This window comes from Chroicocephalus ridibundus, chromosome 3 (genome assembly GCF_963924245.1).
Source record: "Chroicocephalus ridibundus chromosome 3, bChrRid1.1, whole genome shotgun sequence".
Classification (NCBI taxonomy): Eukaryota; Metazoa; Chordata; class Aves; order Charadriiformes; family Laridae; genus Chroicocephalus; species Chroicocephalus ridibundus.
Genome location: NC_086286.1, coordinates 7,044,210 through 7,070,770, shown reverse-complemented (window position 1 = coordinate 7,070,770; position 26,561 = coordinate 7,044,210). Strand labels below are relative to the sequence as shown.

At 42.4% G+C, this 26,561-nt stretch overlaps 1 protein-coding gene across 2 annotated transcripts in view; it reads right to left on the bottom strand.

The window, feature by feature from the left end:
• PCSK2 (proprotein convertase subtilisin/kexin type 2) overlaps nt 1-15,559 on the bottom strand; it is a 113,228-nt gene extending 97,669 nt beyond the window's left edge. Inside the window, exon 1 of one of the 2 annotated variants that reach the window (XM_063327876.1) lies at nt 15,046-15,559. In XM_063327876.1, coding sequence (XP_063183946.1) covers nt 15,046-15,234 — 189 coding nt within the window. In that variant the 5' untranslated portion in view covers nt 15,235-15,559. The remainder of the gene's footprint in view (nt 1-15,045) is intronic. The other variant, XM_063327875.1, reaches the window with a different exon arrangement.
• Nucleotides 15,560-26,561: the final 11,002 nt, after the last annotated feature.

Below are 26,561 nucleotides of genomic sequence, written 5' to 3'. Positions count from 1 at the left end.
ACAGAAAATACGACCTAAACCTGGCAGGAGTAAATGTATTTGGAGCCTCCACAGGCCTCACTCCTTCAGTTGCCATTATAGTTGAAGCACAACAAAGTGCCTCCCAGCAGAAATTAGAAACCTTTTAGAAACCTTTTCATCCCAGTTTCACCAAATGCACTAAGGATGCTTATAAATATTCAATATGAATTTTTAAAGTCTCTTTCTCTCATTTTCCCTCACCCCAATCAGCATTAGAAATCGTTTTACTTTTAAATACACAGACGGGAGCCAAGTCTGAAGTCAAAGGCGCTCACTCACTCACTACAGTGACGAGGGCCACGTAAGAGTAGAGGCAGCTAGAAACACAGGCAGCCCCAGTCACCAAATAACACAGAATAAAGCACAACCAAGAAAGGATTAATTCAAATGTTGGTGGAGAAATGTGAAATAGCACAGAGGACTAAAGCTGCGCCAGAGCTTACCCAATGTGGAATCCAGTCCACTATGTCCCCAAGGCCCCCGACAAGGATTTCACACTTTCTCATTAGCATGCTATAATTACTCCGAAGGCTCAGTGCAAAGATCCACGCAAACAGCCCTGAAGACTGGCACAGTCAGGTCCAGGTTGGAGTGCTATGACTCAGTCTGCCTGGCATGTTTCTCATTGCACCTGTGTCTTGTTTAGCTGCCTCCACCAAAGCCTAATCTGCTTGTCTTGGCAAATCTGGCAGATGGAGGTGTTAGCCGTAGCTTCCACACTCCCAAAATGTAAATCTCATCTTAAGACGATCCTTGTGAAATCAACCGATTAACACACAGTACATTTCTCCTACAAAATAATTCAGAAATGCCTGATTTAGATACTTACATATGTTTTCAGCTGTTTCATATGCACCTCTAACCACCTCTTACGGGAATCAGCAACAGGTGGTGATAATAAGAAAGGACTGTGACTACTTGGTTGAGAGATCATTGATCTATTAGTTCTTCCTTTTTTCCAGAAGCCAATGGAAATATTGTGATATGCACGGTATAAAGGCTACCTCCCATTGTTATTTAGATATTGGTTATCCTGTAAGAATGTGGCAACCTTGCTTAAAAAGTTCTGTTCAGTCTCTCTCAAGCCAGCAGAAGTAGTTTCCAACGGTTTCTGAAAGGTTCCCTCACCCCCACAGTGAAATGTCTTTTCCTCTAGAAACAGCGTAGAGTCAAATGTGATATCCAAAGACTTTGCAGAATATATGCCTTTGGATTTTATTTTATCCAAAAGGATAAAATAAAGCCTTTTGTCCAGTCCCTCTTGCATGCAGCAACCACAAGGTTAAACAGTCTTCTCAACAGCTGGACATGAGGAGTTCAGTAAATACAGGGAAGTAAATGGAAGAAATGGAACCAGCTGTGGACTGTTATTACACTTACACGTCCAGTCTGTCCCTGTGGAATTCATCTGAGCTCCCCATACAATTCATGGCAAAAAAAAAAAAAAAAAAAGAGGCACTTTCAGAGCATTATTCATCTGACCTATTTTAGGCGGCCATGTTAAAATGAGCAGAACTGAGCCCCAGGAGCACCTCTTTCACTCCAGAGACTATAAGAGGAGCACATCTGTCCACATTCAGGTAGGTCAATTCTGATGTTAAATCTCTAGTCCTCATTTTCTCATCAGTTTTGTTCTTACGTTATCACACACAGTGCTTCCAAGCACTTATAAAACACTGCTCCATTAGTTTGGTTTCAAGTTTGCAGTATTTGCAATTTGATTTGCAATTGAATGAATAATACAGGTTTAATGTTTTACTGTATTTATATCGCTGTTAACTTTGTCACTGAAGAGCTTCATCCTGCAAGCATGTAACAGTCATATAAGTCATCAGCGACAAGATTGTGGATTTGTTGATAGTTTTATCAGTGAATTGAAGAAGCCATTTGAGGCTTTTAAAAGAGTTATTCTAGTTCATGTGAATGGATCTGGGCATTTTAGAGAGTTTTATCCGTTACTCACCAGTAACCATAAAACCCATTATCGATTCTACCACGTGCACTGTTGAAAGCAGGATACTTTCCAGATTTGGAGGAGAATGTTCTTGCTTATAATACACTAGCACTTGCATTGGACTGTCTGGATTAATCCAGATCATCATCACCTGGAGTAGGTGATTGTTGCTGTTTGGCTGACAGCCATGAAGGGGAGGCTTAGCAATTGTCATTATGTCCTCTTGTTGAGGATCCTGCAAGAAGAGCACCTCAGCCAAGCCCTAGGCACCAGGAAGGATCCTGGAGCTCAGCACCCAGAAAAGTCACTGTGAGCATCTGACAATTGTGCTGTCATTTTTAGCAACAACAAACGGCCACTGGGAAAATGAGACAGCCCCCTCCAATCCTTCAACTACGCGGCTCCATAACAGCCACACACGCAACCGATAAACATGCACATCATTTAGAAAATAAAATAAATACGATTCCATCAGAGTGAATCAATTAAATTTTCTTAAAACAGGAATCAGTAGCACAAAATGATTTTTCTCCACAATTTGGGAGACTTTTACTCATTGTGTTAAAAAACAAAACAAAACACAAAACCCCAAAGACCTCCCCAAGAATCCCCCTCAAAAAAAAAAAAACAGAAAAAGACAAACAGAAATTATATTCCAGACATTCTTTAGGGGCACTTGCCCCTAGACTTAGCTTCCCTAATTTCTCATGTTAGTAGTGACTTGAAGGTCTCCACAACTCTGCAGTGTAAGTGACATAAGCCAGAAAGCTGCTCAGTACTTAGACTGAGTTAATTAACTGTAGTTCATTTAGCCTGTGACAGTCAATGCTCTAAGAATACAGGGAAAAAAAGGATGGCACCCCAAATATGGTTTTGCTGATTCTACATTTAATTACTAAAGGCAAACAAAACCTTTGCTCCGAGTGCCTGTCTCCTGCTTGGAGCAATGGGGCTCCTCTGGGTATCCCACCACTCTTTCAAGGCTCTGTTTTCAAAGCATCTCTCAGGGTGATAATATTCTGTGAAAGCTTTCACACCTCAAATAACCTTCTCACCAAGATCATTCTATCCAGGACCATTTCATTTGCTTTTTCCCCTCTCTGCTTTTGCTTCACACGGTAGCATTCTGCTGTAGGACAGAGCCAGGACTAATACTCACAAGACATGAGTTTCAGCATCTTCAGGACCCCAGCACCTACTAAGGTTGCAAGAATCTCAGGCAATTGCAGCTGTAATATTCTTATTTCAGTTGCCTTGCATGTGAAACGGCGCAGTCTAATAATTACTTGTTTACTTATTTTATTTATTGATAGGATTCATTTAATTATGTTTGCACAGCACTATAGACTGTGCTATAACTATAAAATGCCAAGTGCCACTGTCAACATACATTAATGGATATATCTACACATATAATATATGTGTATGTAATCAGGTACCTCATTAGCAACAGATATTGGGTAAATATTTTAATATGTTTACATAATACATGATGGAAGTCTCTTCTTCATATCAGTACATCTGCTTTAGGGTAAACTCGTATTATAAGAAACAGCTTGATTTAGTTATAGTCTGCAAATTTAAGTGACCATGGTACATTTCTAAGTAAGCTGGATCGATACTGCTGACAGCAATTAGCACTGCTACCAACGGCCGCTTTGCCTCATTCCTGATCTACAGCTCGGCTCTCCTTTTAAGCGTGTAATCAAACAGGTTGACTACTATTGTCACACCGGAACCCGGTGTCATGTCAACTCTAAAAACATTGAGATAAAAGCCATGAGATAAAGTTTGCTATTTTTAAAACAGCGTTAAGACGTAGCGTGCCCCAGCCAAAAATTACTGGTACTTGTATCTTAAGGATGGAGAGGGAGCAAGACACGGCTGCTCACTGACATTTCAGCAGAGCACTTCGGCATTATTTTTAAATCTATGTCCATGTAGCAGAGTGTGTAGGACAAAAACATGTGTGCAACTGCTCAGCTAATGTAGCACCTAAAAGGAACCTCATGAACTCAAGCTCTGATGAAGTAGTGCTATATAAGCAGCTTAGACCAAAATTAGTTGGTTACTGACAAGAGCTACTCAAGAAAGCACAGAAAAGGTGAATTGCACTAATGCAAAGATGCTAGCCCTTACCAACACTTAAGGAAGATTTGCAGTGCTCTGTCTATTCAAAACTTTTACTCTTTTCTTTATTCTCCATGTCTGTTTAATGCCAGGCTGCCACGCAATAGCCCACTGACAGAAAGTGCTTCACAGGGAGGTTTCTGTTAGACCACACTGAACAAGTCTTCCAGTTCCCAGAGAAGCAGTCGAGTCCTGGAGAAAAGTATGTGTTCTACGGGAGAGAAGCTTATGGCTAACAATTAGAAACAAAACTGTGACATTAAAATACGGGGGGCGGGGCATGCCGTTGCTTCTGTCTTGGTTTTTTTTTAACCTTAAGATAGTAGGCTTAAGAAGAGAAGGGCAAGGAAGCTTTAAGAAAAACATTTTCAGTGAGGCCAAGGGAAAGAGAAATTTTGGGACACTGCTGTTTTCCTTATTTTTGTAAAGTTGCTTGACGCTGCTAAGAGAAAGTCATGGACTTTAATCCCCACCATCACAAGACCAGGTCAGAGGCAAATTCTTCCACTGCTTGTACCAGCACGAACTGGAGACAGATCCTCTCAGCTCCAGTATACTGCAGTACAATCGTCACTTCAGAACTGAGACTAACTGCTCTGAGTGGGTTCAAGAGCTCCATATTAGATGGAGGAAAAAGGATGACCCAAATCTGCCTCGATGCTAGGAATAACAATAAGAAAGGAAAGAAAATAGCACCACCACCTCTTCCCCTTCCTCCCAGGACCTACCTCATTGACCTTTCAGGCAGCTGTGAAATAAGTCTTTTTACTGTTTGTTACTGCCAATTAATAAATGACAGAAGTTTATTGGAGGCAGAAATTGTGGTCAATCCAGCGTGTGCTAATATGTTGTCTTGCTTTTATTACATCAGTCAAGCAGCAACAAACGTAGGTTTTTAATTAATCACTCAGCATGTTTCAGCCTTTAGAGCCTGGAATACTGGTTTCCCTAACAAGGTACAACATATTGTATGTGAATAAAATATGTTCAGTTAGAAGGGGAAAAAAAAGGGATTTTACAGAATGAAATTGAATTCTTTAATCCACATCAGAAGAAAGAGGAAAAATATCCACTTGCTGTTCTGTCTTCTGGGTTTTACTCTGAGCTATATCTGAATTGTAGGAGAAATGGAATAGTTTTATAGTTAAGAGAAGTACATTCGCCTGTGAAGTATTGGGGTTTAAATGCTAATGTAAAAATTAATAGACAGAAATGCTGCGAAGACCAAACTTCAGATGATGTCCTGACCCACAACCGTCATTCCACCAATGTTAACAACTGCTTTTTCCAAACCTGCAAAGGTGTTCCAGTTCTGAGTTTTGATACTTCTTCACCCCAATGCAGAATTGACAGCTCCGCCCTACATTTGGTTCAGAGTAACTTCTAACTCACTAAATTCAGTTGAAACAGAGTTCTAACATTAATTGACACAGGGAAGTATAAGGTCCCTGTGGGACCGATGGGAACCCACCAGCCATGGTTATAGTTTATTCACCATATCTTGGCTGCAACTAAAAGCCTTAAACTTGGTGTTGCACGGTAACCAACAGTGTTCGCCCATAGAGCAGATTTCAGAATCACTCCTTTGTTTCACACGTGTTTCATAGAGAATGAGTAGGCAGAAAGGAGGTTCTCCTGTCATTAGGAGAGGGGAGGTGATATCCCACCTCTTTTACTACCCATACAAGGAAGAGACTCACCTGTTTGACTCTAGTTTGATATCCAACACCTGCCTAATAACAGTATCAGTTTCTCTACTTAATAATAATAGTAATAAAATATATATTTGTTGGGTTTCAGGTTTCCACAGTTTGGTTCTGTACTCTAGGAGAAAGCACCTCTGACATATTACCGTTCTACTCAACAGGTAAGCAAATAATCTAGTTCACTCATGAGTATCTGGGACACACATGCCGACCGGTTTGATGTAAACACTGAGGTCACTCTTTCCATTTGCTTTTTGTGGACAAAGAAGTTAAGAATGTAACATTTACACAGAAGTTTTGTTTGAGAAGGTAGGTAATACAAGACAAAGAACATTACGTCCCAGTTCAGTACTTCAGTGAGTAAACTAGAGCTATCACTACCTAGTTTATTTGTTTATAATCCCAGTGTATAAATGGTCAGATGGGGCCCGATCACAATTTCCTTTTTTAGGTCCAAGTTCCTGCTACTTGCTGAACACAGCCAGCATTCAGCTGAGTTAGACTTTCGAGCTACTGTCATAAATCCATGACCAAATTGGATTTCATGACGGCTGATAAACTGCGTGTGGTGGCCATGCGGAATTTCAGACAACACAACACCAAATTTGGCTCCCTCTGGAACAGCGCTCTCTGTCCCAAAGCACAGCCTAGGACCACTGAGCTGAAATTAAATCTCCATTTCAGTAGTATAGGGTTAGCTTTTTCAATGAACTTAGGAGAGTTAAACGTAGAGCTTGCCTTGATTTACAGCAAGAGCAATACACCAGACTGCTTCAGGTTACTTAGAGAAATCCTGTCTTTGACAAATAGTTGAGCAGTTTGGCTTCCTCCCACCAGAGGCCAGTGATGGATGGAAGCTCTGGGCTGCTCACTGCAATATTTATAGCCACCATGCAGCCAGCATCCTGTAGGGACCTGACCCATTTAATTATTTGAAAAAGTTGAAAGAAAAAAAAAACAAACAACCGGGATTCTGACGACTAGGATAGCATTACACAACGAAGGTAAATTTTAGACCCATTAGCTACACCACTGAGTTTGTTACTACAGCTCGCACAGAAACTAGCCACCCAGGCTACGGACTAGAACTGCACAGGAGGGTTTTCCAGGTATAATTTTTTAATAAGAGCTGGCAGAATTTATCATTCATTTTAGCATTTTGGCTTGATTTCCAGCTCACAGAATCTTCCATGAGCACGGACATTTCTCAGGACTTACTAATTGAAACTGTCTACCAAATAAATTCTACATATGTTTCAGGAACTACTTAGTAAGTGCTTTATTACAAGCATTTGAAATTTCAGTTGTACGGATTAATTTTAATTGGAATAATTCCATAGATGGATGAGGGAAAGGGTCACACGCAAACTTCTACTTAGCTCCACTGTAAAGTATTACCAGTACAACTATTCCAGGAAGTCTCGTGCTTTTTTTTCCCCCTTTTTGTTGCTGGTTTGGTTTTGTTTTGTTATTTTTTTTTTTTTTAAAAATCAGTGTGGTCTTACTGGTAAAAGCTCTAGTTTAAATGAAATTTCTGCTAATATTGTTCCGATGTGGAATGAGTTAAAGATGTTAGCACTCCTACATTGATAGTAACAGCGCTGCAACTGGGTTTGTTTTCCCATTTAAACTACATCAGTACAGTCACAGTAAAAATTTTCTAAGGGTGGGCAGGGTGTTACATCTTGTCACCAGTCATATTTTCTGAGAGGACAGAAGGCTATCTTCCACCTTCACATAAAGGTTGGTTCTAAGAGAGAACACATTCATGCACCCCACAATGCACCTTAGTGCTTTTCTGAAGGAGCCAAGCGTAGCAGCACAGTCTGCCTCTGGGACTGTTTGCCTGCTAATAAACAAATGCCAAGGATGCCACAGGCTCTCAAATGGAAGAACTTTGAGCTGAGAGTGAATTGGCAATTTATTTTGGTCCAGAGTTTTAATCTGGATTTGAATTCCCAAGCTAGAAACAAAACGCTCTACCTCATCCGCAGTAACCTAAACCATCCGGGTCTGGTTGTGGGCACAGCAATAGGATCTGCTCATTTGGCCTGATGCCAAAACCCAAGTCTTCAAGACAGGGGTGCTCTTACAAAAACAGTTATCTTTTTGCTGCACAGCTCTGCAACCACAGGTCTGGGGACAAACTCAACTTTGGTGTAGGTAATAGCAATAGATACCCATATTGACTCTTAGAAGTAGCTCCAGACTGCTCTCAACACACGGAAAACCGACCCAGAGGAATGAGAGCTTCAAGTAGGGCCCCAGACAGAGACACAGCATAAGGGATCCCAGAGTTCAAACACATACAGGCAACGAATATATCCGTATGGTACAGAGTCCAGAAATAGCCTGAAAGTCATCTGCAAGAAAGCTATCCGGGCAGAAGAAAGAAGATCTCAGGCTGAGAGCAGGACGGTGATACCATATGATCTTTGTTTATCTAGTGCTGATATTAAAATGACACCTTTGACTCTAAGTTCCACAGCTCAGGTCCAAAATAGCTTAGGAACTGGTGGACTTGAAATGATGGAAAGAGACCTGTTTCCCCTATAATAATCCTGTCTCTCTCGGTGCAAATCCTGAACCTCTTTTTGCAGCACAAAAATCTCCATGTGCCATCATGATTATTTTACACAGAGGTGTACAAAGGAGAGAAATAACCCAGGGAGCTGAAGTCACTCCATACAACACTTTGAAGGGATTTCACAAAAGTAGGAAAAGGACCATCACCTGGGTTAGAAGATACAGTATAGGGCAACAAGCTGTTTCCTGACACACAATGTCAACAAAGAGCATGTGGCTGCTCCACCAGTGGTTGCCCCATCTCACAAGTACTCTCTGGAGCAAGGGCTCTAGAAAACAAGTCAGGGGGCCACTGGCAGCATCTGCCTTCCATGGTGCTACACCATCCTGAAAACGCTGGCGTGGGAGGTTGCTGTGGTCTGGTGGTGCGCAGGCAGCCTCTGGCAAAGACGAACCTGAGTGAGCTGTTCCTGCTCCACCAGCTTTGGCAAGGTGGAAAAGGAGCAGGCGGCACTCCCCAGCATTCACACTTTGAACACCGATGCTCCTCAGCTGCTTAAGCCCCTCAGACCTGGAGCTACCTCTTGGAGCAGAAAGCTGTCCCTGGTGCCTTCACACCACTCCGCAACAAGCTTTCATCAGGCAGGAGCTCGGGGCTAGACTGCAGGAGATACGCACCATGATCAGTTCTGGTGTGCCGGAATCACAGCTTTCTGGAAATGCTGTTCACTTCTTCGTATGTTGTTTCTTTGTATTTTTCTCTCCTTGACACTGGAAAAACTAAACGCAATTTAAATGAAAACAAATAACTGAACATCCCCAGTTGGGCTGGAGCATCAAAAAAACAAGTGAAAAAAGAATTATGCACAGCTTATTTCCTAGGTCCCTACCACATGTTCAATTTCACCAATGAGTTCAAGCAATATGATATAAACAAAATTATAAATACCCAGAACTTGGTATCCTTGTGTTTACTGAGCTGTAGCTCAGCAAACAAAACAAAACTTATCTGTAAAGGTAATGTTTAATGTGTGTGTTTTGCCAAGAAACAGAACTACACCATGTATTCAAAACAGTAATAGAGCAATTACAGCAGGGATCTATAGTAGAGGAGTCTGACCTTCTTGTTTTACACTCAAATAATAAATGCGACGAAAATCTGACAAGGCAATTATTTTCATACCTCAAACAGAACACTCACCGCCAACAAGCAGTCGGTTTGAGTCTCTGATAGAGAAGGAGCTCTATAGAAACTGGGTTAGGGATGTACTTGAGCCTGTGGTTTACATTCTTCTTCTTCTTGTTGATAGATTACAGCTTTCACGTGCATAAGCAAGCACATTTAAGTAACGGGGGATTTTTTTTTTTTGTTCTGAGTTAGCCAGTTACAGTGATTGCTCCTGGGGCTGTTTCTGCATCCAAGGCAGAATGCAAAATAAAAAACAAAACAAAACAAACAAAACTCCATACCAAAAAAGCATTGTTTTGAAAGAAATACAGTATTTCCACATATGAGGCAAATTCTCTCCTACCACAGCAAAACTCTCACTTAATTCCACTAACATCTCTCTAGACTGTAAATAGGAGCAAATGGGACTTCTTAGTCTGTGCCCAGTGATATGCCTGGACTCCACCTGTGAGGAGCCAACAAGGATCCCTCCAAACGCAGACGGCTGCTCTGTCTCCCCAGTTACTTTCTTCCAGGGCTTTTCTGGAAAAGAGCGCTCTCCATCATCACCCAGCAGTGTGCCTTCCCACAGCAGGATCAAATTTTTCCTGCTAGTTAATTGCTTCTTCCCCCTAATTTAAACATATCAGCTCAGACTATCTCTTGGAAACATAAGCATTTGCTATTATGGTGAGATGACCTATTGAAATCTCAGTAGTTGCACAATTAGCATTTGCATGGAATTTACTTGTTCTTATCTTAGTAATACAAAATCGCAACAGTGAAATCTAGGAAATTAAAGCTCTTGGTTTCCTCAAAAAATTTACATTGTACCTTCCATTTCTAAGAGGTTTTTTCTATTTCCATAAGAATTACTTTTGCAAACAAGCATCCTTTTCTCTAGGCCAGCATAAAACACAAAGCTAATTAATTATTAAACATGTATTAGTGCACGGAAACACTGCAGACAGAGGCTTGATCTCAAGTCTGAGGACTCCAGCAGGCACAATGCGAGGAGACCCGGGCTCTCTGCCTCCTCTTTGCACGGGATGCTCCATTGCTTCAGCAACTCTTTCCACACTGGAGCACATCTGCACCCTCCATTCTGCCTTCGACTAGCCCAAACTTGGGTTAGCAGCACGTGTGAAGGCAACACAGGCATGTTTACCTGTAAAGCATGGACCATCATATATGTGCACAATTGGCTGGATAATATATATATGCCCAGGGTCAGCCACGAGCCTGGCTAAGAAGTCACCCTTTTTATTTAGGGAAAAGGAACACGAAACACGTATATGTATATAAACATGCATATCTATAAATAAGGCCACATCTGCAACCAGCATTTTTTACACGCACGGAGTCCCATCTGTCCATCATGGTGCATTCTAGGCATGCAGAAGCATATCCTGGCACCTTAAATACCAAGCTAGGAAAACACCTCTTCTCCAGATTGAGGGGTTGATCTACACAGGAAGGGATTTTCAGGGCTTTAGTGTTTGGACCCCGAGGTGAAATTTTCAGGATCCCTGAAGGAGATCCTGGCAAAGAGCCCCAAAACTGCAAACCCGTTATTCTGCCTTCTGGTCTGCCTTCCACACCACATCAACTCCCAACTCCCAGGCTCCCAGCCTAGATGCAGAAGTGGGCTGCTGCAGAAAAAAAAAATCTGTCTTTATCTGTTAAGTTTTGCTTTCAATGAGTCCGTATTTATGCAATGTTACAAAAAAAAAACCACGCCAAGCTCCCAACGTTTCATCCAGAAATTCCTGGCCAAATCCAGAAAGCTTGGTCCTCAACCAGCAGCCTCCTAAGCAAAAATGGGAAGCAGAAAATTCGCAGCTGTGAGAGCTACCTCAGGTTTTGCAAGGCTTAGAGGGAGAGGTGAGCGGGTGATACACCAAAGGAAAAACAGACCAGCTTTGGGGAACATAAAATTCTCCATGTTTTGAAATCTGTATTTGCTTCTTATTTTAAAATTTGAGGCCACTGAATGCTAATTGTTTAAAACCCTTCACCTCAATGCTAACAGAGGTGGAATACTTACTTATGGTGGCATTTTGTAATTGTCTTGTTCTCACTGTTGCTGATGAAATGGAAAGAGGTGTCTAAACTCTGATCTCCAAATTAGGAGACCTTTCCAAAAGCTTCTTCCAACTCTCCTTGTTAGAAATGAATTAAGAATTGCAAGGCAAGGTCAGAAAGCAGCTTTTTTCAGCCTGCATTAAGAAACGTATTCTGGTGGCAACCATGCCAGGAGGCAAATAAAATGAAGGGGTGGGGGGGGGAAAGTTGTTCCCTTTGCAGTTCTCACAATTTAACAGTTAGCTATTAGGGGGCGTCCTCATGACTCCTAAATGCTCGAAGATGGTAAGGCTAACCATTTTAAGAAAAAAATAATGCTTTATCACAATATCTGTTTCACCAGGAATATATAGAATCAAATTTGACAAGTACAAATGGATTGAAAAATTGCAAATGTTAAAAAAAATAATAAATCAAAGAAAACAATCAGAGTTACAAAGAGGTTCGTATTCAGGATTAATTCAGGGAAGGCTAAAGAAAAATTAACCAGTGTTTTTGAGACTCTCTCTGATGTTAGGATCCTAGATCTAAACATAGGCACCTGTTTACGTAAGTACCAAGCCCTTCTTAATCAATTCATCAAGCACTGAATTTAAAGTACACATTTTAGCCCACCTGAAATCTCGTAGCGGTTTCAGAATGATGGTAGGAAGCACAGCCAAAGAATCAATTAGAAAGCACATCACACAGTTCATAACATTAATCTTCAAGGCAATGCTTTCTCTTGTATTTCTGCAGAAATCTGCTGTTAAGTAAACGTAGTACGCACTTCCTCAGAGATTGTTTGTTATTAGGAAAAAAACATGTGTGCTAAAAATATGTAATTTAAAAATCAGCTCCCGTAAAGTCATATTAAAAGATGTCTATGATACAATACCATGCATAAAAGAAATCCCTCTCATATACTTCTTAAGTCCCCACACAGGAAAAAAAGCTGAATCTGCCCTTGTGCTCATACTGGGAAATTCCCTGCGCTGAAATAAAGGTGATTATTTTCAGACAACGGCTCTTCTCCAATATGGGTAAAGGTAACGGCATTTGGTTTAAGTAAATAACTCATTATATTATCCAAACAGTACATGTAGTTGAAGTATGCAAAGATAACTTCTTCTTGTGGTACAATTTGGGTTTTTTTCTGGTATTTTTTTAATATTTCATTAGACAGCATATCTACGCGCATGGTACTTTCCCCTGAGAGTTTACCACTAACATCTCTGTTTCCATACGCACACATGGACATGTTCAACTTTCTGCACTGTCGTTATCACCATGAAAGCTGAGTCTGCAGACTGTAAGCAGAGATGCTAGACTAGCCTGATGATAGCAAAACAGATTAGGAGACTCTTCTGTTCAGTGATACTGAAGAAACGCTGGAATAGATGACACAAGCTTTTACTAACGGCCGACTATCTCCACCCAAGCCCCATTACAGATTTCCCCTGCTGCAGAACGGAGATTGCCATCAGCCTCTCATGGATTATCCTCCAGCACAGACAGCTAAATGCCAAACCCTATGAACTTTTCCTATTCCTTAAAATTACTGCCTAAAATTAGTAGGGTGCTATTTCCTCTCGCATTTGTGGAGGAGGGGTGGGAGGCTTTCTAGCTTTTCAGGGACTGGGATGATGTAACCTAGAAAACCTCTTGGGACAGCGTGTGCTCGGTACAGGAGCCACTGCCACCATCTGCCCCCCCCATCCCACGAGCACACGCACATGACGCCACAGCTCTGCCAGGCTTCGTTCCTAGAGACACCCACATCCATGGGAAACAGTCCCCCCCACCGCACGTACTGGAAAGCAGGTACTCTCCTCTTGCACACCCGAGGGACTTCCCTCCAGCTCTCTGCCGAAATGAGCTACAAGATTGATTTCCATGAAGAATCTGTATATCTCCTAATGTGCCTGAGGCAGCCTGGGGAGAGGCACGGTGGAGGGGAGAGGACAGTAACAGCCCAGAAGCTGCATTTCTTCATCCTACAAAATCCCCACTCTCCCTGTCTCTTCCCCATGTGGGTCACAGGATCATCTGAAAGCACCTAACAAAAGTAGGAAGAAATTCAGCTCTGCACACCCTAAGGCCTTATCAGTCAGATATCCCCAGGATAGGAGGGAGGGAGTGCAAACAGAGGGGGAACATGAAGGGAAAATGACTGACCAAAGAATCATATCTAAGAAGTTTCACGTAACAAGACCTAATCCCCACAAGGGATCCTTTCCCAAGGGCATCAGCAGCCCAGTTCCATCACTACCAGAACAAAGCTGTGAGCCCAAAACAAAAGCATCTTATCAGCAGCAGGAGTTAGCTGTGGTCAAAGCAACAGTGATTTTGTCCTCATTTCTCTAATGAGCCCCCACTGGAGTTGAGACAAGGCAGCCCGAGGGAGGGAGTCTCGCTTCATATGCTTTTTTATTATTTTTTTAAATCAAGGTCTTGATCCATTTCACTCATGCAAGTTTGGGTACCATTCTCGTTCATTTCCCTAGAAGTAGGATCAGGCTCTCATTGCATAACTACCAGGGAAAGAAAAAAACCCAAACAAGCTGCAGCGGTGATGCTCACAGCTCGCCTTCCCTCCGTGTCCGAGCCGAGTGCTGCCTGGGCATTAAATCTGCCAGGAACTGTATTAACCAGGGCACTCTGTTAGCCTCTCCGTGTCTTCACCCCAGATCTGACTGTACCCTAAAATACTTAGAGGTCTAATTATTATTTGAATAGGGGAGATTTCTACTGGAGCTGGGCTCCCCAGGACCTAGGAAGAGACTCCCTGCCACCGAGGCTCCCTTGGATTTCCTGGGACCTCAGGAGAGAAAACAACCTCCAATGGCATTTTAAGTTTCACAACTTACATTTATTAGATACAAGCACTAATTGCTTATCATGCTTAATATTAAGCAGCTTGTTCAGCATCCTGTTTCTCTGTGAGGTTAAATATTAAGAAGTCACCAGCCACACAAACTTGAGTGTCAAACCCTTTAAGACATCTCCCATTTAAATTGTGTGTGAGCTTCTCCATGGAGATACGGCTTTAGTTATTTTTCAAGTGTTCCGAGCAGTTTGGAGCGCAGCCCTCCACAGGAAGCCCCGGGCGGCCAGCCCCGGCTCCCGACCCCGCAGGATGGGCGCTCAATTGGAGGATGTTTACATAGTAAGTCAAAAGGCACCGAGTTACCATGTGGGAAACTCCTCTGCTTTCCAGTCCAAGAAAATCACCCTTCTGGGCCGCTGCTGAGGAGCACTTGCAATGGCTCTTGGCACCGCTACTCCTAAAATCCCTTCGGGAAGGGGGGGATTAAGGTGGTGACAGGAGGGACGCGCCCCTACTCCATCCCCTCTCCCCGGGTAAGTCGCGGGCAGGATGCTCACGGGAGGACGCCGTGAAGGGCACGGCACCGCACCGCACCGCACCGCCTCCCCGCACCTCCCCAGCACCCCGAGCCTGCGCGGGGACTTACCTTCCGCACCCCGCCGAAGCCGTGCTCCGCCGCCACCCGCTCGGCCTCCGCCTGGCCCCCGCCGTGCAGCTCCACCAAGAAATGGTTGGTGTAGACGGCTCCCCGGGCAGGGGCACCGAGGAAGAGCAAGAAGAGGAGGAGGAAGAGGAGGAGGAAGGGGCCCCGCAGCAGCGGCGGCCCCGCCGGCATGGCCCCGCGCTGCGCGCCCGCGGAGGCAGCCCGCCGCGCCGCGGGGCGGGCGGGGAAGCGCCCAAAAGATAGGAAGCGGGGGGGAAAAACAATAAAATAAAAAAAAAATTAAAGCGGCGGAGGCAGGAGGGGAGCTGGGCGGCGGGGACCGGCCGGGCTGCGGGGGACTGCTCCGCGATGTGCGTGCGAGGGATAGCGCGTTTGTGCGCGCTGCTGGCTCCGCATTCCCGGCCCCTCCTCGCCTCTCATTCAGCGGCGGCCGGAGGGAAGCACCAGCCGGGAGGGGAGATCGCCGCGCTGCCAATCATGGGCGAGGAGGATCGCCCCGGCCCCCGCCCCGGCACGCATCGCACACCCCCCGGCCCTCGCAACACCCCTCCCGCCTCCCCTACGCCCCGCGCACCCCCTTCTACATACCCCACCCACGCCTCGCACCCCCCAACACATCTCACACACCCTTCACAATCCCCACTACAGAGCCCCCACGTACCCCAGATTACACCCGTACACCACACAGCAGCCCCGGTTCAGCACCCCCCATACCAGTCCTGCCCCAGTCCCTCCAGCTAGTCTTCCCGTGGGTCTGGGGTCGGGGGAGTGGTGTCCGAGTGGACCCAGATGCCCCAGAGCAGGAGCCGATACGCAGGTGGCTGTAGGGTCAGGAGGGCTGAACACCTTGGCAAAACCCAGGCTTGCAGGGCCGGTAGCCAGCTTCTTTTTTGAGCCCCGCGACCACAAAGTGTCTGGGAGGGACCCCTGCACTGTTCCCTCCAGCTTGCACCCCACATCAGCCCCTCACGGGGCAATCGGCAACATGTCACCATCCCTCTTTTTGCAGAAGGGAGGTAGTCAGGCAGTTCTAGCACAAAGCTGGGGAAAGCCTCAGGGCCCCCACTCTGCTCTGACCACTAGCCTGCACCGCCAAGCAGCTCAGCTCTGCAGGGACACGCATGGATCCGGGCTCCCCCAGTAATCCCCAAACATGAGTTTGCAGGGAAATCATTGCCAGGAAAGCACCTGGGCATCCCCTGTAATGAGACAGCCAAGGATGGGGGGCGGGTGGGATTTCGGAGAGATGGCAGCACCTAAGGGGATGGGAACTCGTCTCTGTAAAAAACAATCTGCCATCTGCAAAACTCCAAGTGGAAACAAATGGTACAGAATATGCAAACTTACGTCAAGGTATAGTTTAGCTTGTTCCTACAGAGATGTTTGTTAATTTGTCATGCCAAAGGTTAATCCGTTGATGGATCCCTGAATGGTCCCCTGGGCACAGGACTTGGGGCACAGAAAACATGGAAAGTTAGTACTGCCTTTAAAACAAACAGAATGATAGATTTACTGTAATCCATTCTAAAAATGGTCAAATGGAGTACAGAATTTACATCAATCTGGGAAAAAAAAAGGGAAACAGCAAAGATCACAAGTGAAACTCTTCTTCCATTATCCTAAAATGCTTTAGGAAATGACAGAAGAGCTCACTGCGTGATTGTGAATCCAAATGAGCATTGGTTTGTCATGACAGATTATTGATTTCCTTCTTCTGGATAAAAGAAAATCCCTATTCAAACAGAAGGGAAACGGTAACTTGGAGCCTAATCCAAAGCCCATTTAAATCAACCAAAGTGCTGTAAATGAATGACTGATGTTGAAAAAAAAACAAACACAAGGGAAAGGTAAAACATTAGAAATGGCACAGCAGAGAAGGAAAACATCTTTGCAGCCTCATTAAGAGACTATGTCAATAGAATTCAGCTTTTAGATGCCTATTCTAAGCATAGACAGTTATTATAAACAGCTTTATACGTTATTTCTTTAAGCCAAGTTGTTTGTTTTCATCAATATTCAGCAACACCTCTCCTTAGAACATCTTTCCCAGTATTAAAGCAGATCCTGTTGCATGACGTGTTTCCAGGTGACTTGGGGCCCATGAGACTCTCGGGTCAGTAATACCTGCTGGTGACTGCTTGACAGTCGATGGAGACCCTACTGGTTTCCATCCATAGCTGTTCCTTGCGATCAGAAACTAAAGGAAAATTAAAAAAAAAGCAGGGGAAAGGGATTTTCTCTACTTTAAATTCCTATCTGTGAAAATACATATATATATAAGCCTTTCTTCCCCTAGAGGTCTTCCGTCAGTTGACGTGCTTCTTTCCATTTTGTTGCCAGTCTGTAGAAAGAGGAACATCAATAACAAAGGCAATGGAGCAGCCCCCCTGGCTCCCTCAAAGCAGCAAGACAAGAATCTGCACAGATTCAGAAACTAGGACCATATTGCAGGTCCGGGTGAGGAGCACGACTAAATCATTCACTGTATATCTCCTGACATCCCCACCTGCACCTGACATACCGCTCTGCAAGTTGATGCCACTGAAGAACTATACGGCAGGGATATTGCAATGCTGAGGAGATAGCACCAACTGGGCTCTAGCTTATAAACCTCATGATATAGAGCTTTTGTCTATGTGATGATGTTTAAAAAAAATTTAAAAAGAGAGATTAGGTTAGGAAAGACTGGGTTAAAAAGTCAAATCTGAATAACACCAAGAAGAAAAAACTCAGTTCAAAGAAGCCATTTAAAGAAAAACGGTCATTAGGAGTTGATGACTACAGAAGTTTCAGACCAGACTGGACCACTGGCATTTCTAACCTAGTGCTTTATGTAAGCTGTAGGCTTATCTGTATTAATTCTTGCTTCTGGTCTATAGCCTTTCTTTTTCTTTAATGTACCAATCTTGAGTGAAAAATCAAGGCTGATCTATTACAGCTATTGTGGAATGTTCCAAGGAGTGCTTACAGTAAAAAGATGTAACTCTGCCTATCTTTAAAATACTGATTCATCCTGCATTGACTTCTAGGTGTTGTTTTTATTATGAATTTGTCCATGGAACTACTGAACTTTTATTGAACTTTTCCTCCTCAGATGGTAGCTTTAAGGTTGTGATGACAAAGATATCTAGATAAGCACTCCCTGAGTCTCTTCATGTCAGGCATATATATTTTCCACCTCTTCCTAACTAGAGCAGGGCAGATTTAGAACTAGAGCAGGGCAGGTTTAGATTAGACATTAGGAAGAAGTTCTTTACAATGAGGGTGGTGAGACACTGGCCCAGGTTGCCCAGAGAGGGGGTGGAGGCCCCATCCCTGGAGACATTCAAGGCCAGGCTGGATGAGGCTCTGAGCAACCTGATCTAGTTGAAGATGTCCCTGCTTACTGCAGGGGGGTTGGACTAGATGACCTTTAAAGGTCCCTTCCAACCCAACACATTCTATGATTCAACCATTCCCATTAGACCTTTTTACTCCTTGAATTGTGAGCCATTGCTGCATCAGATATTTTTTCAGCAGAAGTCAGGTCAGTGTTAAATGGACGTTACATCACATTTCTCTTCTTACTGGCTAACCAGTGTTTCACCATCCAAGGATTTCATTCAGTCTCCTTACCACCGAGTCTCCCTGATGCGCAGCAGAGCACCCACACTGACTCCTACAATCCTCATCTCCTTCAAGCCCTCTTCAGGACTGCCGCTCTCTAGGACAGGTTATTATATCCAGCACGGCCAATGATCTTTGTCCCTAGATATATATTACCCTACTTTATTGAAATACATTTCCTTTACTTGCATGCAGCTTTCCGAACAGTCCACATTGCTCAGCACTCCTCTCTGTTACACTTTACAACTTCCTCCTTTAACCTACTAACTTTATCAGTAATGAATTTACATTGATGTACTGGATTTAGCAAGATCTTACAGAGATCATTTCTTGGCCCCAGTCCTCCGGAACGCCTCCAAAAACAAATCAACTTCAGCAATTGTAGTTGCTTTGTAATCATACTTTGTAATCATACTTAAGTATGATTCCCACTTTGTAATCATACTTAAGAACCTAGCATTTAATCAGTTTTTAGTCTATTTCATAAAGGCCATTTTAATTTTTTATCCAATTTATTCACTGACATGTCACGTGATAGCAAGGGTCTCTCAGACACAATTAATGTCATAGACATGATGGATCAAAAAACCTGCTTTTTTTCCCCCCCCCAACTTCATCAGTTGGTCCAGTAAAAGAGATTAAGGTTTCCCATAAATTTTGGCTCATCTACGAGAAGATGAATAAACAACACTAGTAGTTTTACCAGTCAAGACTACAATAGGGTTTAAAAATGATATAAAATCAGTTTAACAATTCCAGTTCCCAAATGGATTGCTGACTACATCTTTAAACAACCATAAACAACCATTAAATTACTACGATTATTTTACAACAAGTTGTTGGCATTCTGTATGAGGTCAACAAAGCACCAACATTTCCAGGAGGTGTTTCTTTCCCTGGGGACCACACAGGATGGTACCGTGACAAAAGAGACCAGTATGTCTGAGGAAGCTGTAAGAACTCATTTCCTTGCTGTCAAAGTCAACCGAGTCCTAAGTACAAGATTTACATTGCTTTCATCTTTAATTGTTCATCCTAGCAGATGCGTGAGCAGTAGCATTCTGAAGAACTGGAAATAGAATATTGCAATAATCAAATTTCATGTGTTATGAGAGAGTGAAACAGATGACAATCCTTTTACACAACTCTGAGTCTCCCTTAAACCTATCTTTCTGAAGCCGTTTGGTGAGCATAAAACCATGCTTTAAGTGGAGTCTGGAGCAGGCTCAAAGATAATACCTGCATTTGGAGCAACAGAAATGGGACTAAAAAGGCATGAGACTTCAAAAGGAAAGAATTGGATGCGCATTAAAAAGCCCACGGTTGAAAGAAAGTGAAACAGTATCGTTTGACAATCTTGCTCAGAAGTTACTTGGACTGGGAATGAACAGACCAGTTTGAAGAAAAGCAAAAACTAGAGCCTTATATTCTCTGCATATCAGGAACACCAGAGAACTGTGTAATTGAATGTACAGTATGAAATGAAAAATGCTATCAGGAACTACCACGGCAGTTAAGTGGACCAACTCACTGCAATGCGTTGCCCCACTTCAGCTACAGAATAAAAGTCACTTCAGAAAGATTCCAGAACAAGCACTCTAAAGGTACATCTATGGATCAGCCGTGCTGTGGATCATCTTATGACAGCGCCTAAGAGCAAGCTTTAAATTGGTTTGTTTTGATACTGTGCAGCACGGGTATGAGGAAAGCAAAGCAGAAAGCACGGTAAATGAGCTCAGAGAGAGCACAGCTACTATTGCTCCACTTTGGGCTAATTGCCAAATCAGCCATGGCTGTCTCAAGAAGGGTTTTCATAAAACATATCTGGGCCATTTGAGCGCAATGATGAAAAGATGGGTGTATGAGTTATCGTAGCAAACTGACGAAGCCAAGCAAAACCAGTGTTTCTGCACAGAGGTTCTAGATTAAAAAGATCGGGATACAGTTATCTTAGATAATTTCAAGATCATTTGCCCTATTTAAAAATATGCACCTGAGCATTTTCATTGCTTTATACTATTGGAATATTTTATTACTGTTACAAATGTATTAACAATGGCAGCACTATTTACAGGCACATGGCTCCCAATCTGCTATATATTATGTTAAATGCTGTTAGTGAAAAGAGAGAGCTACAGCAGGTACACTTTGTATCTAAGATGTGAACACAGGAAGGCTGGCAGTTACCGGGCACAGGAATTAAGAACTAAAATGAAATATTTCATGCTGTCACCATGTGGGGCTGCATGGACCTTTCAAGCTTAAAGGACACTGGAAGACTGGTAACCTAATCCACAGTTTCTAGTTACTTAGACTTTAAGTTGCAGGCAGAATCCTCTCAACACACACTTGTAAGTGTTATACTGCCAAGTGTCAGAGTAAACAAGAACTGTATGTACTAATTTAGCAACATGATAATGCAAAAAGTAAATAAGAAGAGTACAAGAATTGGTTTTCAGCATCCATTGACTGCAGGCCAGCAGGGCCAAGCAAAGAGGATGAGAAAAGGAAAGGTGTAATTTCCTCCTCAATCTCCCATGCTTACTTTATGAGTTTACAATCCAACATGGACAGAGAGAAATATGTTACATGTAAAATACATGTTCACAAACCAGAAAAGTAAAGCCCTTGAAACAAGAGTGTTTAACTGAGCATTTGAGTACGCTTAAGTTTAGGTCCTTGCTGAAAGCCCCATGGATTTCACCAGGACTACAGCATGTACGTGTCTGTCTGCTAAATGGGGATATGATTACCCATGTACTGGAGCGGTTTCCTGAATCTGACTCTTAGCCACTGCTTAACATCCATGTAGACAAACGTTCAGCTTAGGCAGCCATGGCAGAGAGGTACTAGAAGTAATGAAAATATGTGGTTCATTTATAGTAAAAGGATATGCTTGTCGCATTTACCAGGCTTGTTTGGGTTTTATGCTAACGAGTTCTTTACTGAAGACCGAATCAGTCTGGAAAAGAGGTCTGTGCAAATGATATTAGAGAACTAGAATTGCTCAGCAGAGTCAGTTTGGAGCAGATGGTCTCAGTGACATTTTAGAAGGTAACAATGGATGAAAGAAAGCTCCTAAGCGAGACCTGGAAATACTAGTGTAAAAAAAAAAAAAAACAAACAAAAACAAAAACACCAAAAAAAACCAAAACCCCAAACCACCAAAAAACCAAACCCAAAACACAGAACAAAACCAAACCCCATCAATAGCAGCAGACAGGCAGAAGAAAGTCAAGGTAAAAGATATCTGTGAACCATGGGAATGACTAGGCCAAAGGAAAATGGCAAATGGCTGGGTAGATGGAGTGGGGGACAGAGATCATGCATCAGAAGAAAGACTGAAAAAGCCACTCCAATAAAACGGCCTCCAAGAACTCCAGCCACATGGGTGATAAAACTTCCATGAATTACTAACAAATATAACTGCTTTGGGAATCTCCTAACTGTGTCCCAAATGAATTACAGAAAGGCTCAGGGAAGGCGAGGAAGAAAGATCAGTAATTGTTCAACTTTCTGAGCCCTTGTAATTGCTCATCTCTTTGATAAAGAGAAATGGGTGACAACACACAGGTTTAGCACAACTAATAACGAGCTCTTCAACTTTGGTGGAGCACTAATTGGGAATGTTTGGCCGAAACATGGGACAAAACAGCTGTCCACCAAAAATGCAGTTTACTGCAATCAAAACCCATACGCAGTGTTGACAGTTTCCATGACAATTTTGTTGGATAAAACCCAAAAGTTTTATTCCTAATTAAACAATGTTGAACATTTTGCATTTACTATTGTCCATTGCATTTTGGATTTTGTTAATTCAAAGATATTATGCTCCCCATAGCATATTTAATAATTTTTATCTTAGTAGTTACCAATCGTCAGTATGAAACAAAGGTATGTTTCCAGAATATTTTTTTAATTTCTATGTATTAAAACTTCAGGTTTTGTTTCCTATCAAGAAGAAAGCTAATTAGAACAGCCATGTTGTGTTGTTTGTTTTTTTTTTAAACTCAAGCACTAAAAAAAGGTATGATCACAGAAAAATTAATTTATAAAGGCAAAAGTGAAAATAAAACAAGATGCTGCTCCTATCTGAGCTGAAAGGTCTCCATGGGCAGACTCAAATTTGCTTCCATAAATTAGAGATACGGCACCATATATTCAGATAAATGTAGGTTTCTTTCAAGTTTATCTTTGAGATTCCAAGTTTCTAAAAGGCAAATTAAACTCTTCCACTACTAACTTTGTTCTTCTTGCTGACAGGAAAATAAACTTTTCAAGACTCCATTGTATAAAAATCCTTTTGATGAAACTTACTTACAAAATTTCTGTATTTTCTGTTTCAAATTAAAGCCTTGCAGCCTACTGAAAAGTAGAGGCAAAGATAGGAAAAATATATCTCCGCCATCTCTGCTGGGCTACTTCGATGACTTTTCTCATAATTCATCTGCCAAGTACTGCCAGAGTTAAGTAGCTTGGTACATGACTGAGGTGAATTTGTCCATGCTCTTTCTTGTATCGATTTCACAGGCCTGCAGTTCACCCCCTACCCCTGGGAAAAGGCTGCATACTGGTGATTTTTAGTTCATGTCATCATGAATTAAAAAAAGTCTTAATCATCACTATAAAAAATAGAAAAGAAAACCCCCAAATTAGCTTAAAGCATCATGCCAGAATAACAGTTTTAAGTTAATAGCTATTTACCCCTGTTAAGGTTCATTTCCTTCAGGATCTCTGCAGAGCTTTAGATTTTGTCACATTCAGCTGTCTCATTCCCAGGCCCTGCCTAAAAGCCTTTCCCCTTGCAACCGGTGACCTTCTCGCATGCCTGGTACAGAGGCGCTGGAACTGGGATGCTGGCACAGGGCAAGAACTGGGGGCACAAAGCTCAGAGGATGCTGCAGACAGTCTTCTGCAGATACCGGCTTGGACATCGGGAGGGTCAGAGTGTGTGACATTCCGACATGGTGGCACTGAGTACAGCTGCCACCACACACCATCCTGACCCTCTGTCACCAATTGTGCCACAAAGAGCTGTTTGCTAGAGGACACAGCTGGCACAGAGGAGACAAGTTAGCAATGGGAAAGGCACAGGGAGAAATAAAACCTTGAATTTTTCCCTCCATCTCACATGTACCTCATATAATGATTACTAAGACTGTTCGCACAATGAAACCTCATTCCAGTCTGAGGTTCAGAAGTGCTTCGCTGTAGACAACAACAATAAACAGCCTTTTGTAAAGAAAAAGGAAGGATTTTCTAAAAGGCAGGCCATACAAAGCCTACTGAAATTCAGTGGGAGATGGATGACAAAGCCTATCTGTTCTTTGAAATTCTCCCCTGGCAGAAATAATTTTGTCTGGATTTTTGGCATGAAAACAAACCCATCTATTCCTACACCTTCTTTTCTGTAGTGCTGTCCCTTTCCAAATCATTACGAAGTGTATACGCACATATTGTGACACTAAGCAGTATCATGGCTTCCTAAGCAATTCACCAAAAAGCCACTGCACATTCATAATTGAAAAAGTCAATTTTGACAGCTTAAGAAAAAAAGGAAAAATATGAGCAAATAAATCATTAGGAAAAACACATCGCTTGTCCCCTAAACTGCTCTCATATCATCATTCTATTCATAAAGAAATGCATTTCCTGTTATTACTTCTGCTGTGCGATAACTATAATGAACATCACAAAAATGTCTGCAGGCTCTGCTCAAGAGCTCACTTCTAAACCACTGCAAAAACCTGATGTTTGCCTACATCTTAATTTTACTCGTAGAAAATAAAGAAGCCATGAGCAGGTGAGAGATCAAGTCTTCAATAAACATCTTGTTAAGGCAAAACTAAAGTTTAATTTATTTTGGGGTATCTCTTGGGTCTGATTTTGGTTTTGTTTTCACTTTGCTAGACAATCAGATTTTAAGCAGTGAGAACCTATTTTCCATCAGAGCTACCATGCTGGCTTCAAGGGTGGAAGTGGCCCTTCAAGAGACTTTGCAGTAATTTGTTATCTCTTTTCAACCCTTACCTCTCGATGGGAACAGAGCTGCATCAGCATACAAAGGGAGGGCTTGGGATTCAGCAAATTTTCGATTTGGATTTTATTTCAGAGAAAAAGAGTACCACACCACCAAAGAAAGAGGAGAGGGTGACACTTCATTTGAAATCAACAGTTTCAAATTCAAGACAAAGGAATGTAGATGGAAAAAGAAACAAAAAGTCTGGTCTTTACCACAGGTTTGCCTTTGTACACGTATCTCTCCTAATATATTTGATAGGACACTGGTCTTGGCCAACCCATGGACCACTATTTTAAAAACATAAAGAGGAAAAAGCATCTGGCTCCCCAAATGTGCATTGCTGTTTTGCCCAAAGGTTTGTTTTGGCAGGATGTGTTAGCTGTATCCTGTTCAGGTTATTCTCAGGAGCCACCCCTTTGAACCATGATGATACCTTGCATGAGGAAATTAAGCAGCAGGTTCACCAACATCATGAAAGGCATCACAAGGCAAAAATAATCTCAGTGGGAAAAGTATCGGTTCAACCTTATGGAAGTACGTAATATAGAACAGTCCAAAAAATTTTGGCTATTAAAGGGGCTGTTAAATGTTGCATTACCAGGAAATACAATAATGAGAAGAAATATGAAAAACAGAAAAAAAAAGAACACTGGAAAATAGAAAGAAAAGTCTGCAGTGTTCTATTTGCAACACGACAATCACTGATCTTATCAAATCATGCCACTGGTCTTTGTATAGACTCTTCTGTGTGATTATTGCTGAAATGTGGGACAAAGTATACCCTATATTCAATTGATATAGGCTGTAGAACATTAAGCATTGAATAAAGGATTTTATTTTTTTTTTTAAGAAGGAACAGATGGTCACCTTATTCAAGCAGCTGTTGGGGGGAAAAAAAAATGATTCACTATCAGGCATCAAAGGCTAAAAATGGTCAGATTCAGATGCACTCCCTCCTGCTAAGTAGCGGTATCAGCTTTCAGCCACTAACTGGTGTAAGACAGGAAAAAAGCGAGGGAAGAGGGCTCCTCCTGGTCAGCTCTGCCCGCTGCTCTCGGTGGGTTATGAGCCATACCTACAAATCTAAGCTGGTGCTGAGCAAAAGCTCTAACTACACCTCAAGGTATTTTTGATGTCCAAGTTCAATGCTAGTAAGTGGAATCACCAGAGAGTACTGTAAAGGAATAAGCATCTTAAAGCCCATAAGATTAAAATTGAGTTATATCGGAAGATTATATTATATCACTAGGTGGCATTGCTCTAAATCTTTCAGTGCCTCTCTTCTGAGCTCTTTCCTGTATGGGTACCATTCTAACAGCTGGTAAAAGACGCAGGTTTCACTGAAGTGGTGCCAGCCATGCTGCTCCAAAAATATGCGTACAACGCTTCAGCGAATCTATATGGTAAGAGATTTTATTCTAACTTTCGCCTCAACTCTTCTGTTTACTACCATAGTAATAAACACAGTCCATAACCAGACATTCAATTACTCTAACCGAAAACCTCAGCCTGCTCAGAAGCGTTTATAAAACAACTGCAGCCCCCTCTGATGGCTACCCCCTTCCACGATTCACCTTCACAAATCCTTCCACAAGGGACAGCACAGTAGGTTACAGCTCGTGTTTACGTGTTGTACAACAGCTGTAAAGCCAGGGCTTTTTGCCAGTTCACTGCACCACTGGGTTAGCTCATTGGTCCATTGAATTTGGAAAAAAGTTAAAAAGTTATTTTCAATTTGTTTGTTTGTTTTTTTTTTTTACTTGAACTGTTGAATTGTCTGTGAAAGCCGTTAATGAAAAATCTGACAGCATGAAATAGAGGAGTAAAAAAGCATGAACGTTTTTATTACCTCTAAACCTGAATAAAGTTT